A 16,913-nucleotide genomic window follows, 5' to 3' on the forward strand; every position below is an offset into this window, starting at 1 on the left:
TTCCTCGAGTATGGTTGAGTCTCAGAAGTTTTAGTGTGCTTCTACTACAGTCTTGTCGTGCAAGCTTTTCCATAGTTTTTGCTTTCCTTACAGATGTTTTTTTGAGATAGAGAAGTAAAAATGAGGGGACATGGGAACTAGATGGGAGTATTAGTATTAACTGAACTGGGAGGATTAGTCCCATTCCCAAATGACAGGAGGAGCTCAAGTGTTTTTCCAGATCACTTCCTCAGTGTTATGAAACCTTAATCATATCCAAAAGGTGAAAATGTAATTTGAGGACTAAGTCCTTGGTATCGACCATATAAATGTCTATCAGTGTACCTTAAGCCCAGCCTGGGGTAAGGACCTGCTTCTCTGTTAGCTGGTAGGGAATATTTATCCTCCCTTGCTTACCTAACTCTGATGATGATTACAAAGAGGTCTTTATTCTAAAATATGCATTGCATCTTTTTTGCTATCTGTTGCCCTTGGATCAGGCTTGGGGACAAGTCTCTGCATTTCTGAGACTACTGCAGTGGTTTCTGAGGCAGCTGCCTGATTGAGCTGCAAGAAGTGGAGAGGGAGAGCAGTCTTGTATCCTCAGTCTTAATGCTGTTCTAAGTAGATGAGCAAATTTTGTTCCATGAGAACAGGTTTGTGTCAGTCTTGTGAAACTGTGCTGTGACTGCTTATGTGAGCCTCAGAAATGTGGGCTGGCAGGTAGTTCTTAAACTGTAGAAACGTAAGAATATAAAAACCTATTTCTTCTTTGAAAATTGGCTCTAAACTCTCCTCTCAAAAACTTGTGGGCATAGATCTTTGATTTCTAATCAAGATGTGGGGCTCTCTAAAATTCAGTGGGGTTAGTAAGTCACGTTAGTCCTCAGAGAACATTTCCAGTAATTTGAATTACCAGAACATGTCCTTTTACTACAGATGATTCTTGATCTCTGTTTGTACTTACGTGGATTGCAATCATAATGTAATACAAATTGATTTCTGTCCCTGAGAGCTAATGAGAGACCCAGTTTCTTTGAAATGCTCAAATTGGTTATACTCTGCGTCTCATGCAAAGCCAAAGGATAAAGCTAGCACCTAGATAGGGAGGTCAAAAATCTCTCTTGGCTTCCTGGTGATTTAAAATCTGCTGAAATGGTTAAGATATTTGAATGTGTACTAAATGATAAAAAAAAAAGTGATCCTACACAACAAATTTTATGTTCCCCAAGTTCAGGGCTATTGCATGCACAGACGTTGTTCCCACTGGAGGCTGAGTGGATGGATGCACAACCTAAGTGCTTCTTCTTTATTTATTTTCATCTCTATTCTGCTCAACACCTGGGGGTCAGGGTCTTGCCTAGAAATTGCTGGCTAACATGCAACTGTTATTGAAAAACATCTGAGCAGAGCGATGAAAGATAAAGTCAGATTCTCCTTAGTAACTCTACATTTATTTTTATAAGATTAGGTGACATTGGTTTTGTTCTGTATTATATTGTTGGACGAGTTTGTGCACGCTCATGTTTAGTTTTGTCAGTGGAAGTGTTTTGGAAGTCACTTCCTTAGTGTGGTGTGGTCTTCTCAGCCTGCTCTCGAGCAGAGCTGTCCCTGTGGGCCTGCCCAGCACTCCCAGGCTGGCATCCTTTTCCATGCTCCATATCTCCCTCCTTATAATTATGCTTACCCTGTGACTTCTCACTCATAGGCCACCGTGTGTTCTGTCTGAACCTGTTTCTGTCCCTGCTCTTTGACTGGCTTCTGTCTGTGAGCTCTTCAGAACTGAGAAGTGTGTAACATATTACAAACATATTAACATCTGTCCATTCTAATTTTAAATAGGATTACTTTGGCACAGATGAGCATAAGATATGGGGTTTTTATCTAAAGGTGCAAATAAAATCCAAAACCATAAGAGTCAACATATTAATCTTGTTTTAGTGGTAGTTTAAAACCAGTAGCACACACAGTGTATTGTAGCAGAACACAGGTTCAGTCCTTTTTGATTCCTAGGTAGTAGGAAATCCATTGGCAGATGTTCTTCCTAGTAATTCATGTAATCATTTTACAAGGTTATAGTAGTTGCAAAAGGGACAATGAGCTTCTGCTTTCCCCAGCCTCCTCGTCATTGTTAGTGTGTTAATAAGGTGACATTTTTATACCGACCTTTAACAGCTCTGCAGAGCACATGGTGCCACTTTTCACAAGATGGATACTTTGAGCTGATAAATGTAATAACCAGGAATGTCAGTGCCACTCCAGTGTAAACACATGTTCTCATTTTTATTGTTTCAGGTTTATCCCAATTTATAGGGGACCAAGTCATACGTACAAGATACAAAGGCTGACAGAGTCCACCTGTTACTCGTTCAGAATACAGGCAGTAAATGATGCTGGGGAGGGACCTTTCTCAGAAATCTGTACCTTCTGCACAACTAAGTCAGTCCCACCTGCAATCAAAGGTATGTAGCAGATTTTTTTTACATATATGTACATAACATGTAAATATTTATGTAATTGTTAAGTATGCAGTGAGTTTGCAAGGGTTACCACAAGTATGTAATAACATGTGAAGAATCAGTTTGTGCTGCTTGTAGGTTTCTGTGAATTCTGCAGTTATGGTAAGAAGCTAAATTATCACCCAAAAATCATATAAACAATATAAATGTTATGTAAACCACTGCTGTTATACATAAACTGTTAAAATGCTACTGCTAACAATGCTTGCTAGGGGATTGCTCTGGATTACAGCAGCACTTATACAAAGGATCTAACAGCTGTAGTGTATATGTGTACCTACCAACTTCAGCTTTAATAAAGTTTAATGTTTTTAGTTGTGTAGGTGATGTCTAACATAGAACTTTAGGGTTTGTTTTTCCTTTAACACATAAAATTAATTATGATATTTCACCTATAGAGCATTAGAATTAGAACTCAGTATATGTTCCACTAGAAGAACTAAAGGCCTAATTAAATGAAGTTTTATAATTAAATGTCTTTTGCTCTGTGTAAATTTTGTCCTAAGTAATTATGCTCCTTCTGAGGAGGAGGAAGGAAGGAGCAAAACTGAAAGCAGTACAAAACACAGTAAAAGATGTTTCATTATAAAACTTCGTGTAATTAAGGCCTTGAGTTCTAGACCTAATGAGGCCGCCTTTTCCCTGTTACGAAGGCAGTGGGTTCACTGTATGGGCCGTCAGATCAGCTGAGCTGAAATCAGATGCACTCTTTTTCCTGGCTGCTTAAGTTTCCCTGTCAAGTCATGTCATTTACTGTGAGAAACAGCAACTGTCAGTTTGTCAGAGAGGTTTTGTTTGCTGCTTTGCACTTAAAATCTGGCTTTGGTGATTTTGACACCTTTTGTAACCAAAGATGTAGAGAGGGCAGAGCACTGCAGGGGTGTATTTCCCTGCTCCCTAGGTTAGCTGCTCTGAGTCACCCCCAGAAAGGATAATGTTCTCAAGCAAAAAATATCTGTGTGATTGAGGGTACAGATATTTAGCCAGGGGTGAATTATCCCAATTCACACCATTACACAGGTGGAAGATGTGCTGCCAACCAAGGGAACAGAGCTCATGCTGGATGACCCAGGGCAGGTGCATCTGCAGCACTAAGTGGATAAAACCAGCCCAATGATGCTGGCATGCACTGCAGTCACACTTGCATTTTGTTGGATAATAATCAATTTTATTCAATTCACCTCACCTAGGTTTTTGTTTTAAACTCTCTGCCTGCCTGTTGAGTTCCTGTTAAATATGACTCACACCCTGGGCTGAATATCAAGCGGTAAAATATGGTGCAAATAGCCGGTCGTGTGTAGGCTGGGACCTTGGGTACCTGACAAAATACTGGCTGTAACAGAGAAAAGGGCACAACAAAAACTGTGCTAGTGAACACTGCTGAGGGGAGGTGATGCTGCAGGGAGGAGAGATCTGATGAGGCAAGATGGTGATGTTGATTCCCTTATGTGTTCAGGGCAATACAGAGGAATTTATGTGATAAACTTAGTTCAGTTTTTCATCTCTCAGAAGCAAATGTTTATTCTCCTCTAAAGTCTCCTAATTACTCATTTAGTGATGCCAACCCCAGAATAGCATTGTTGTTAATGGCAGTGTTTTGTAAGTGTCAGACAAAAATCTGCATGTATTGGGGTGAGGGATGGAAGGAGGAGGAAAAATAATTGAGAATGTTGTTGTCAGCTGAGATGAAGGCGTCTATTATCAGTCTCTCAACACTAGCAGATGTGCAGAGGGAAGTAAATGGATATTGATTACATTTGGGTCCTCATATGATTCATGTGTTCCTCTTGGGTAGTAACAAATCAGTCTAAAATTCATCTAATGTATGCAGCAGCATTTGTTTCTTTGATAGACCCTCCTGTTGTCTGTTTTCATATGGTTGGGGCTCTAGATTGCCTTTAACAAGCTCGTGTCCTTGCACGTGCACATGTTAACCATCTGCTAAAGTGTTAGGTGCTCTTGTTTCTCCCAGTTTCATTCTTTTTTTTGGTATTGTGCTTGCTTCCTCTGCCTGATCAAGAGGTTGGTGGACCCTGGATGCCGTTGCAGTTTTTTGATGCCTTCCAGTGGCAGATGCTTAGTTGTACACATAAACACACTGCCACTGCCAGTGCTCTGCTCAGCTCACCTGTGAGCTTGCCCTTGGGTTTTTTTGGCTTTCAGCTGGTGAGAGATGCTTTCCCAAGGACAGCAGCCTTGTGACAGCTGGCAAATGGAATTTCTCTGGAGTTCTAGTGAAAGCATTAGTCTAAGTCTGGCTAGAAATAGCAGGTCTTATCATCCGGGTGTCAGGCTCAAAGTTACATACAGCTCTAAGTTTTTTAAATTATGCTTGTGATTTTGCTTCCCAGGCTTGACTTAATTTTCTGCATTAAGAGATTTAGCTTCCCTTCTCACATTCCTTCTCTTTTTCCTGAATGAAATGTTTGATATTATTCCTCTCTTTCAATGACATGTAGCATGGGAGGAATGTGCAGTGTCTCCACTGGCACAGGTGTTTGCTCAGAACTTCACAAAATTGCTGCTTTTATGAATGCCTGTGCAATTTGTATGTTGGCTTCTGCTTTGAAAAGATCAGTGCACAGCATTGCAACTGAGTTTTAAAAGTTCAAAGTTTCCTATTGCATCCACTCCCCCTCTCTACTGGCTCACACAGATCAGAGATGATCTGAGAGCTCTCTGCCCTTCTGCAGAAGGGATCTGGGTTCTATAATAAACTTCTTACAAGCTTGTTAATCAGCTCTAAATTTCACCCAGTTTTCTGTGGATAGTGTTTATTTTTGTTTAATACCACAGGAATCCTGAACTGCTTCATCAGGCAAGACTGCCCTGAAATAAATGAGCCTTTTGAGTGACTTAAATTTTATTTCTTTCATCCAGTGGTGATGGCAGTTTGATTTTTTTGGCCACATAAAGACAGTACAGATTATGTGCTACTTACCCCTGTGATGTCCCAAAGTTCCCTTTTTAAAATGTTCTGGTAAATATTACAGTGCTCATAAAATGAATAAGATTTCAGTTTGCAGTCTTTATACTAAATGTTAACGTATTTCATTTTGTTGCAGCCCCTCGAGTGACACAGCTGGGAGGAAACTCCTGTGAAATTACTTGGGAAATGGTCCCACCCATGAAGGGAGATCCTGTTGGTTATATTCTGCAGGTACTGGTTGGAAGAGAGTCTGAATACAAGCAGGTAGGGAAATGGTCTGGGTTTAATGTTGCTAAATTGATGTCAACGGAAATGGTTTTGAAAAATTGCTGTGCTGCTTCTTTGTATTTGGTGATGTGTCAGGTGCACTTTGGTAAAGGCTGAGTCAAAATTAAGGGCTGTAATAGGTTGTTTTGTCCCCTAAGGGAGTATGTAGAACATCATTATCTTATTGGAGTGATTCGAGCTCTCTCTATAGTTAACCACTATTTTTAACTGAACTAACCTTTGAGAAGTTACAGTTCTCTCCACCCAGGCTTGCTTCTGAGCTTACTGGTGTTAACCATTATCTGAAGATGAGATGAAGCAGGTAGATTAATTCCTCCTTCACTAAGCCCATTTTAAGATCATCTATCAAGGATTTCAGTCAAGTGCACAACTTGAAAGTGGTTTGTTCATCTGTCCCATTCTGGTGTAAGGTTTCGATACACAGTTGTGTAAGTGCTGTATATCCTTCCTGGCACTGTGGAAACAAAGGGAATGAAGTGCAGCTCATCCTTCTTTTCTTGCCTGTCTTCATTAGAGCTCGCAAGTGGACACTTCCCCAGAGCAGCAGTTCAGAACAGCTCATTCACAGCTAGACCTTTTGTTTCATCTGTCACACCTCTGACTGTGTGATTTGTAGTGCACTTCATCTCTGCCCTATCTGTTTCCTGTGCTTTCTTTCACTGTCATGTGGATTCCAATTAAGTCCAAATTAGGGAATGAGATAAGCTAAACTTTCAATTAAACCCTTAAAAACATGTGTAAGGTAGTACTTTATTTGCAACTATGTCTTTGTTCCTCTTCAGCCTGTTTTTGAGTGTTACTGTGAATTAATGAATTATCAAAAATAACATTAAAAATGCTGGACAATTCATGGGGGTGGTAAAGATTCAGAACCTGACTTGTTTTTGTCAGGAAATATTTTTGGTGCTGGTGTAGATAATAAAACCTCTCTGTACTGCCTTGGCCTCCTGATGTCAGTGGCAAGTGGATTCATTTACTGTTGCCTAATGTACAAAGTAACCTTATTGTAACCTCCACACACAGCTTTAGTAAACGTAAGTCCAGTGTTTAAAATATTCTGGATGTCCTCGGGGAGAACTGGGCACGGCTTCATGTTCCTTGGAGGTGGGTGATGGCTTAATCTGCACAGTCAAGAACTTGTGGTGTGAAAAAAAAAACAACAAACCAACAAAAAAAACAGCAGTAAAGGGAATAAAACATACTTTCAGGGTCTTCTTATGCTGAAGGTCTTCATTTCTCACGAGGCATGAACCTGATGAGGGGTTTTTGCATGAGTTGGCACAAGTAACTCACTGGCAGAAGCTCCTGGCTGGGATGCTCAAAGCTGCCACTAGGACTTGTGTAGTTGGGCTGCCTGATACCCAGCCACGGGAAAGAGGGAGAGTTCACTATTTCACCTTCTCACAAATCAGTTTTGCCCATCAGAATGTTTCATTTTCAGCACGAATGTGGGTGGTGCCTCAGCAGTGGGGCACATCGCTGACTGTCCATGGGTTGAGCTGCAGAGGCTGTGAGCACACTCTGAGCTCCTGTTTTGTGCAAAGGAGATAAAATATGTAAATATCTTTTGAGTGATTTTCTGGCTAGTACATTTCACTTCACCTCTGGCATGCCTGTGATCACCTGCTGCTATTTAACTGAAAAGTAGTGTGATTGATATGTTCATTAATGTTAGTGATATGTTAATTACCTGTAAAGTGCAAGTCGTAAATTTATTTTTAAATATATTTTGTTCCCTGCAAGTGACATATATATTTTGCATAGGTATCTTAAGGGGCATATTATATTAAAAATATTTTGCAAATTGTTTTGAAGGGTTGCACAAATGAAAAATAATTGTAGATTTTTCAGGCTATTAATGGAAATAAAGGAATGAAAGGAAGCTATTCCTTTCCCTGCTGCAGGATTAGCCACTGACATGCTAAACTACACTAAAGCTGTAGTTTCCCTCTAGATCATTTCCTCTGTACTCCAATGTTTGCAGCCCTCCACTGCCCAAAAGCTGCTGGTTTTCCACCATTTGACTTGCAGAGGTGATACTAAAGTACTTAAAAGCCCTTTTTTTTCAGACTGGGACTATAACTATCCCTGCCCTTTTCTGGGAGAACATTATTTGTAAATATTTCTCTGCTGAGAATTATCTGAAGAACTGGATTTGCAGGAACTAAACAGATAATATTTTAGCTCCCTGAAAAGTGTATTTAAAGAAAAACTGAACTGCTTCTTTTCCCGTTTCTCACGTGATGAGTTCCTCTTTGTGTATTTGTATGCTTTATCTATTCAGATAATTTTAAAGAAGTAATGGCATACAATTCTTTTTAGGAAATCAAATCTTCCTTGTTTACGAATCAGGATGTAAACTGCAGCAGATTCCAGGAATCACTGGCCTGGATTTGTTTTTCTGTTTCTTGCACCTTTATCTGGCAAAGCTTAGTCAGAATTTAGCTTCAAACTGTGTTAAATAGGTTTGCTTAGTTTTAATCCAGAGTTAGGGAAGTGGGCTGGGCTGGGCAGCAGTTGCAGAGCTGGAGCTGGGGATAGTGGTTGTAATGCCCAGCAGCCCAAGGTTTAGTTTCCCAGTTGAGCAGCTCTGGGACTGGAAACACCCAGGAACCAGCTCCTCATCAGAACTGACCATGGGAAATGAGAGCTGAGCTTTTTAAAACTTCCTTAGCCTTAAATTGTTTGCCAGTGAGGCAAAATGTTCTATCTTTGAAATTTCCAAGAATTTGGAGGCAGTGGTGTTTCATCAGCTTCTGCCTCATCTTTTCTGGGAGAAAACTGTTCCCAGATGCTTTCCAAAAGAAGAAAAGGTAAGGGTAGGATACACTGGGTGTGTGAAAATTCCCTAGCAGTGCAGTGGGAAGCCTGCTCAGGCCTGCACTGAGGTTGGGTGCCTGCAAGAGCCCGGTTGGTCTTACCAAGCTCTCACTTCTATTATTGTTTTTTCTTTGGTTTGTAGACACACAATGTCTGGAATGCTTTGGTGAACTGTTTATTTGTGTAAAGCTCTAAAAATTGGGTTTCCTTCTCTATTTTCCATAGTAAGTACAAGGCACTTGTACTGGTTGTGTGCCAAAATACAGCAGACTTGTATGGCACCTGTTGGCATTTAGTGTTTAGTGCTACTTGCACTGAGTATTTTCTCTGCCTCCTGGTACTAGTTTTGTGTCATGAGATGAAGCAAATAATTTCCTTCCTTTAGGATTTTTCAGTGCAGATGACCTCCTGGCAGGTGGTCTGAGGGACTCTGGTTTCTCTGTTCAGGAGACAAGGCTGTCCACATAACTCTGAAGGGTTTTATGAGCATCTCAGCAGTGGAGTGAGTGAAGCTGATGTTGAGTTTGGATGAAATAATAAACCAGTTTCTTAAAGAGAAATCTGTCAGGTGACTTTAGAAGAAGTTAGACCTATCAAGTGGACATGCTTTCAACATAGATTGAAAACCATCCCTGGAAGTGTTCAAGGCCAGGTTGGACAGAGCTTAGAGCAACCTGGTCTAGTGGAAGGTGTCCCTGCCCATGGCAGGGGGTTGGAACAAGATGAGCTTTAAGGTCCCTTCCAACACAAACCATTCTATGATTATTTGTCTTCTTATCACCATACAAAATAGGCTCTTATTAATTACTAAATACACTGGTCATTGCAGTGGGATGCAACAACCAGGTAAGATTATCTTACACTTTCCACTGTGTTGCTTATAGGACAATTATGGCTGTCATTGTTATTATTTGGAAAAGATGGAGGTAGGGTTGGAGTTATTAATGAGATCAGTGAAACTGAGAAACACTTGCCTGCAGGAATTCTCTGAGCTGTTTAGCTTGGATCAGTAGGATCAAATGCCATAAGAGGCTTCAGCAGCAGTTTATTACTTGTGATGATATTTTCATTGAGGGAACCAGGCAAAAAGCTCATCACGTTTTTATTATATTCTCAAGTGCCTAAACAGAAAAGCTGTTTTTAGGAACTGATAGTGATAAATTGGATAGGCACTTCACTTTGGCTTGTTGGCCAACAGAGCATAATGTGCTACATATAAAATACTATCGTGCTTTATAGAGTTATATTTGATGTCATATTTGTTTGGCAGATTTAAAGAACTTATTCATAATTGTCAATTTTTTTATTCTGTTGTGTGTAACAGTGTTCACAACCAAACATGTGTCTGTGCTGAGGGCACCCTGTCGTGGCTCCAGGGTGCTGCTGCAGCTGGTGACAGAGGGTACAGAGGCTGCTGTCAGAAGTGGATGACAGTTAAGCACAACAATTTTTCACTTGTCACTGAGAAAGGACATAGGTCCACAGGTGCTAAGTACTCATCAAGCCACTGGAAGCAGGACAATTTCCACCACCTTCCTAGCACTAATGCGGGAAATGTTTTGTCTTTATCATTAGTGAATATTAATTCATGTATTCTATGCACTTTCAACTATATTTCAAACTTCCCTTAAAGGTACACTCTTCTCTCACTTGGCTGTCTGGTCTTTTTCTGAGAAGTGCTGTTGAGTAGCTGGCTCAAGTGAACTTGGTCATCTGTGCTTGTTAGACTGTAATAAAGATACAGGTCTTTGATTTAGCCAAACTTGGCCTCCGGTTATGCTGGTATTCACCACCTTCACAGAACAAAACAAGTAAAAAACCAATTAACTGGAAAGGGTTTTTTCAGTGCAAAGACAGCTTATGTATATTCCATCCCTAGTATTGGTTAAATGTTATTTATCAAGATTAGATTGTAAATTTTTTTTATTAAATGTCATTATTTGTATTTCACCAGATTTTTATTTTGGTTTAGAAGTGGTCATATTGGTTGCAGAGGCAAGTAGAGCTTCTCTGATTATATGTTTGGAAATGAAGTGAATAATTACTTATTTAGGAATAAGCTAAGAGTTAACCACTTATAAGGTGCAGCACTGGTGATGGAGTAGGTGGAGGACATTTCCCTCAACAGGTGGGTGTTAGAAATGGAGTTGCCATTGGAAAACAGAGTGGCAGAAATGTTCTTGGGATGAGGCGTGCTTTGCAAATAGGTGTCCCGACCCTCACATTATTTCTGTGGGCTGCTACAGCACTTTCAGTTTTGTTTTCCCTGCAATTACTTTAACTTACTGACTCAGTTCTCACTGGCATTGGAAAGACAAACAAAAACAACAAGAAAGGCAGCAGTGCATAGGTGTGGCTACTCGCAGGGATTTATGATATGAATTTGTTGTATTCCTATCACTTGACCTAAAGGGAAATGCCTGAAGATACTGAGGGTACTTGAGGAAAGTCACATTTATTTAAACATTGCTTCTTGATCGGTACCTGGGGGCCAAGAAACATGAACCAGTTGGAGGACTTCTGCTTCATCTGGAAACCCAGAGTCACCATCATTCAAACTGTATTGGGAAAAGCTGCAAAAGTTTAAAAGGAGTGGGGAGAACAAATGAAAGAAAAACCTTAACTTTGTCCCAGACCTTCTCAAGAAATCAGCAACCAGCTGTTTAACCAAGGGATGAGTCTCAGGGACAAGCAGGGCAGGAAAGCTGGACTCCTTAAGTGGTGTTTAGTTGAGCAGGTCTCCTTCCTCCTCTTTTCTTACTCCAGAGTAATGCACAGGAAATCCTTTATGGGCTCAGGTCTAATTTCCCACTTACTGCCCTCTTCTAAGATGAGTTCTTGCCCCTGGGAGGGCAGAGTGCTCTCAGCCGCCTGCTCCTGCAGTGAGGAGAAGGGAAAATGAGCGGTGGAAGAAGTATCTGAAGTTCAAGGTAGTTTTTCTCCCAGCAGACACAGGCACTTTATGACACATTTTTCATTTCATCAAGTACCAGTTTCAACAACCCTCTGTTATATGAATAATTTGTTTTCAGAGTTTATGAATGTTTCCAGTGGTCTTTTTCCATTTACATCACCAGACTGTCTCAGATACTCAGTTCTCTCTCCTTTCTCATACTGTGACTTGTGCTCTGAGTCGTGCAGTACCTACGTTTGATTAACCTAAATATGTGATGGGTTTGGATTAGTAAAGAACCAAATAAAATGCAGTCAAGCGTAGCTTTTCCATACCTTAATAATATTTTATTATTTCCACCGTTCTGAAAGTGTAATTTGTGACTGCTGTTTATTGAGAGAAATGTGAGGGAAAATACATTAAAATAATGTCTGTAAGCAATTTTACAATTACACATTGAATGACTTGCAATAACCTTTGCAGGTTCTCTTTCTTTTGGGACCAGACATAGTTATTAAGTCTTAGACATGTTTTAGGCATAAAATCACATTTTAGGAGTACAGAAATATGTTTATTAGCACACCCACAAAAGATGAGTGTGTCTTATGATTGATGTGTTGTCTGAAGTGTTGTCTGTCCCTGTGTGCACTGATACTGTTGAACACTCCGTATTGAGATCTCCCATGGCTCGACATCTCTCACATAGTCCTCCACATGCCTCTGTTTTTCAAAACCTGCGTTGACCTGGTGAATTCCTCCCCTTGAGAGCTCCCCGAGTGTTTCCTTGGAGACTTGACTGAACCTCCTGGCTCTCATCCTTGTGAAATCCTACGTTATTACTTTTTTAAGTTGTTTGATGCTACGGAAGTAGGAGGTTGTCTTGCTCTGCGTGTTTGACCGGGCTCCCTGTTCTGTTTTGAAGGTGTACAAGGGAGAAGAGACCACATTCCACATCTCAGGCCTTCAAGTGAACACAGACTATCGGTTTCGCGTCTGCGTCTGCCGCCGGTGCTTGGATACCTCACAGGAGCTCAGTGGACCTTTCAGCCCCTCCGTTGCCTTCGCGCTCCAGCGGAACGATATCGTGCTTGCGGGAGAAATGGGAAGCGTGGATGACCCCAAGCTGAAGAGCATGATTCCTACTGATGAACAGTTCGCAGCCCTCATCGTTCTCGGCTTCGCGAGTTTGTCGATTATATTCGCCTGTATATTACAATACTTCTTTATGAAGTAGAGAATTCAGTGGAAGTTTTGAGATACAAATTTAACTAATGCTACGCATTATAATCCACACATTTATTCAGATATTCCTTGTTTGTTTTTTTTTTTTTTAAATTCTTTTGTTCTACCATACATTTTATATACTTCTCTTGTTTTTACAGTTCTAGCTTGAAGAAAGATAAATCAGTGTTTTGATGCACCTTTTTGAAATTCAAAACTAGGAAGTGGTCAAACTGGAGAAACAAGCAAACCAGATACCAAAAGCAAGATTTTTTCCTTTTTCCTTCACAATTTCAAAATTGTCACCAATTTGCCTTTTCAACATTGTTTTGGGTTTTTTCACTGAAGTTCGTACAGTCTCTTATTTTATCTTAACTATTTAGGAAATTTTAATCATGGGTCACTTTTTTTATCTCTTCTTTTTCCTTCTAAACATTAGTCACAAATGTGTATAGTGATGAGGCTAGAATACAGTGTTAGTCAAGTACCAGTTTTTCCTTGAACAGTATTAGCAATGTTGCCTAAGAATTATTCACTACATTTGCCCCTGTTTTTCAAGATAAAACCTAAGTTGTTGTTTTAACTGTTTAGTGGATTTAAATTGGAACGGTATCCTGCAGTCAAAAAACCTTTTTAGTTGTCTGTTGTTTTTACAATTACAACACTATAAACTGCCTGTATAAGAAATCAAATAACCAAACTGCGTATAAATTATGAAGCATTATAGATTCTTTTTTACCATTTTGATTCCTAGCAGTAATTTTAAGAGGGCATTGTGCAATAGTTAGTTATTCCCATGTTCAGCTATTTAAAAGCTGCTTTAACTTGTCTGTTTGTCACTGTATATAACTATTCCTAATCTAATACTAGATATTATTCTATTATGTTCAGCCTGATTTATATGATTCAAGCTGGTGGCAGCTTACTGCCTCTACTGAATTAGGTGAGATTTACACTCAATGGAAGCAAACTTTACTGTCAGTTGATCTTTTATTATTATTATTATTATTTTTTGGAGGGGTATCCATTTTATGGAACTTTCTTGGAGGTATCAGAAATCACATCTGTTCATTTTAAATACCTTAAATGGGTGTCATTGCTGTTCTTACCAGGGGGCTAATTGAAATAACTTGGTACCTGGCAAAACTGAGATGAGAGTCCTGCAGAGGAACAGTGCCTGCTCTGATGGCAGTGTCCCCCCTCCTGCCTGCCCCTTCCCAGACACGTTTTAATCCATCGAGACACTAGATTTTTAACTCTTGAGTCATGGGGTTATTTATATTAAGTCAACATTGTGCGAGTACCTCAGGGACATAAATGAGCTGGAGGTGCAAATAGATTCCAAAAGGGTGCAACAGACACAGTGTATTTCCCTGCCTTTTGTTTTTGTATATTTTTGCTACTTGGTTTTGCTCTTGTCCTAGCTTTTTTTGTGCTCTGTCTCCATCGTCTAAGATTCAGTGTCCTGTACTAGCATTATATTCCCTTAACCAAAGTAATGGGGAAAAAACAACATTATTTTTGTTTTTAGGTTTATTTATACTATATACTGCATACAGTACTTTAAATACCAATTACAGTGCAATCTTTTTATTTATTGTAAAAAAATAAAAAATAAAAAGTGTACTTATGTACTAATCCCCCTCCCCACCCACCCCGTAGCATGTTACATTTTGTCTGTTTTATACTGTTGTACTTTAGGTCAACTTTTTACCTGGCAGCATTCCTAGTATTATTAATCTTCTTACATTTTCTTGTGTTTTTGAAGATGGGAGCATCTAGTACATTAAATGCCAAAAAAACCCATTATCAGTGATTCAAACGTTTACATGTATCCAAAAACATAATCATCTCTGGAAAGAAAGTGCTAAGATCAATGAATTATTCTGTGTGCCTCTCTAGATGTAGCAAATATTAGAAATGTTCTGTATTTTGTTATTGACTATAATTAGTTTAATTTAGCCTTGCAAACTAATGGCATTGAGCTAAATATATATATTTTTTTGGGGTTTTTTGCCAAAGTCATGGCTTGTCAAATTTATTTACATCTTATTTAAATTTATTTGTGATATGAAACTTTGTGACCTTGCATCTGTATTTTGTGAGCAAAGCATATACAGCTGTTTTCAGTGGAGGGGAGAAGAGTGTATTTTTTAAAACAATGAAAAGACCGCTAGTTTGGAAACCCAGAAATTTGAATAGATTCCCTTTTTTTTAATTTTTGGAGTATTGTTTGAGCAGTGCTGCTATGAAATCCGAGCTGGACACCTTTTTAAGAAATAAAAAAAAAAAAAACAACAAACTGCTTTAATAAAGATTAAGGATAAAAACCCAGCTTGTTTTAGATGAGCAATTTTGAAAGGTTGAAGTACAAATGATACTAAAAGCAGTGGGCAGAAGTGTCAGGAAGAGCAATCAGTTACACTCAAAGCATTTCTGTCATTGCTGATATGTTTGGTCCCTTCTAACCACACGAACCAGAAGACCCAGCCCAAGCCTGAGGTTATTGGAGGCCGTGCACTGGAGGAGCTGGGACAGGCCCTGGAAGAGTTAATTTGACATTCTTTTAGTCTGTATATTCTGCCATAGTGATTGTCATATGATTGTCATTCACATAATAATGACAAAGTAAAGGATCACTGATGTCAGACCCTCCCCACTGCTGATGCCTTGTCCCTTCCCAAACATCCTCATGCCCTTGATCCAGCCATAGCAGGTGTTGGATCCCACCCCGGGGCTCTCTGCTCTCATGGAAATCACCACCAACAACGAAGGTAGAATGAAACACTAAGTATTTGAAACCCTTAAGGAAGGAAAGAGATGTTTTTGTATTGTTCTGCCTTTTTCTTTATGAACTTGAAGTGTTTTCTAATCCTGTTTGTTGGCTCCAGTAGCTCAGTATTCAGTGTCACGATTGAGAAGTGCCCTAACTGAATGTGTATGAACCTTATCCTTGCACAGTTCTTTAAATTGAAAAAAAAAAAATAAAATGTTTTTACCTCACTATGGGAACATACATTCCAAGCTTTTCAACTTTAAAAAAAAAATAATCATAAGTTTTCTTGTATTGTAAATTTTAGACTATTTCATATGCATTATATTAAAACTGCCATATCAATTTTAATGTATAGATTTTGCAAATACTACACTATGTATGTAAGACTTAACTGTATCTGTAGTGTATATGTAATATATTTATGCCCAATAAATGTTTTAATTCTTTCTGATATTACCAGGAGTTACTTTAATTGAACACAGACCTTTGGGTCTACGTGGATCCTTCTGGCAGGTCAGTGCTGTTGTGCAGCCTGGAGTAGGGGTGGGAGCCCCGAATTTACCTCAGAATGCTTCTGGTTTGTAATTGCAGTGATTTTGTGTTACTTGTGAAGCATAAGTTTATAGGAATAACCTTGAAGTCAGGTGTTCTAATAACTTCTTTTAAATACTTTGCATGAAAAATTAAGGATTATAAAAATATACTTAGATTTTTTATCTCTTAGTAATTAAACACTTGAAATATCAGAGCTTTTAATTTATTAATTATGTACAACGAATTCAATTACTCATCATAACAAATTAATCTAGTATGTATACATGGTTCTTACCATTAATGTTTATTTTTTAAATGCTTTTCTTCTTCAAATCACTGCATAAATATAAGATTTCATTTGTTTGCTTTTTTAATTACTGCAGTTCACAACATGAGAGGGGTTTTCCTGGGGAAATACAGTAATATTTTTCACTTGGTTGCTCAACCTTTTTATTTAGACAGTGCTTGCCAAAACAATCTCTTTAAGAAAACCTTTGAAATATGTCTGTAGAATAGTAATCAGCCTTTTGGTGTCTGAAGAGATCTTTTCTTTTTAGTGGTCTCTGGTTTATTGCCACGGGTGTCTGCAGAGGTGCTGGAGGGCCGTGAGAGCCCAAGGGAGCAAAGGAGGATTTAGGCATTTGCTGTTTGAGCTCGGGATGTTCCCTTGTGTGTCACCACCCACAGGTTTGTGCAGAAGTGCTGGGTCCCTTTCCCACGCCCAGACTAGGCAGAGCTGGGTAAGTAGCACTAACTTCACAATGGATTTTGTTTTACAAGGAAGTGCAGAGCAAGTTGTAACCGGGCTTGGGTGATAACTGTGTTCACCAGCAGCTCTTGCCTGCTGTCAAGAAAAGTACCGGCTTCGAAAAGGTCTGAGAGAGAGCAGAGGTTTGTATTTTTGGATGTTTTTGTGGCCTTCCCAGCAGCCTTTGGGGTGGTCCAGCAGTGGGA

The 16,913-nt window shown here is 39.3% G+C and overlaps 1 protein-coding gene across 2 annotated transcripts in view; it reads left to right on the forward strand.

Annotated features, from left to right (window-relative positions):
• FNDC3B (fibronectin type III domain containing 3B) overlaps positions 1–15,881 on the forward strand; it is a 191,474-nt gene extending 175,593 nt beyond the window's left edge. For both annotated transcript variants that reach the window (XM_029962340.1, XM_029962339.1), the window contains 3 exons: positions 2,275–2,441; positions 5,564–5,691; positions 12,351–15,881. In XM_029962340.1, coding sequence (XP_029818200.1) covers positions 2,275–2,441; positions 5,564–5,691; positions 12,351–12,662 — 607 coding nt within the window. In that variant the 3' untranslated portion in view covers positions 12,663–15,881. The remainder of the gene's footprint in view (positions 1–2,274; positions 2,442–5,563; positions 5,692–12,350) is intronic.
• The last annotated feature ends 1,032 nt before the right edge of the window (positions 15,882–16,913 follow it).

This window comes from Manacus vitellinus, unplaced genomic scaffold (assembly GCF_001715985.3).
Source record: "Manacus vitellinus isolate BGI_N305 unplaced genomic scaffold, ASM171598v3 scaffold_45_pilon, whole genome shotgun sequence".
Lineage (NCBI taxonomy): Eukaryota > Metazoa > Chordata > Aves > Passeriformes > Pipridae > Manacus > Manacus vitellinus.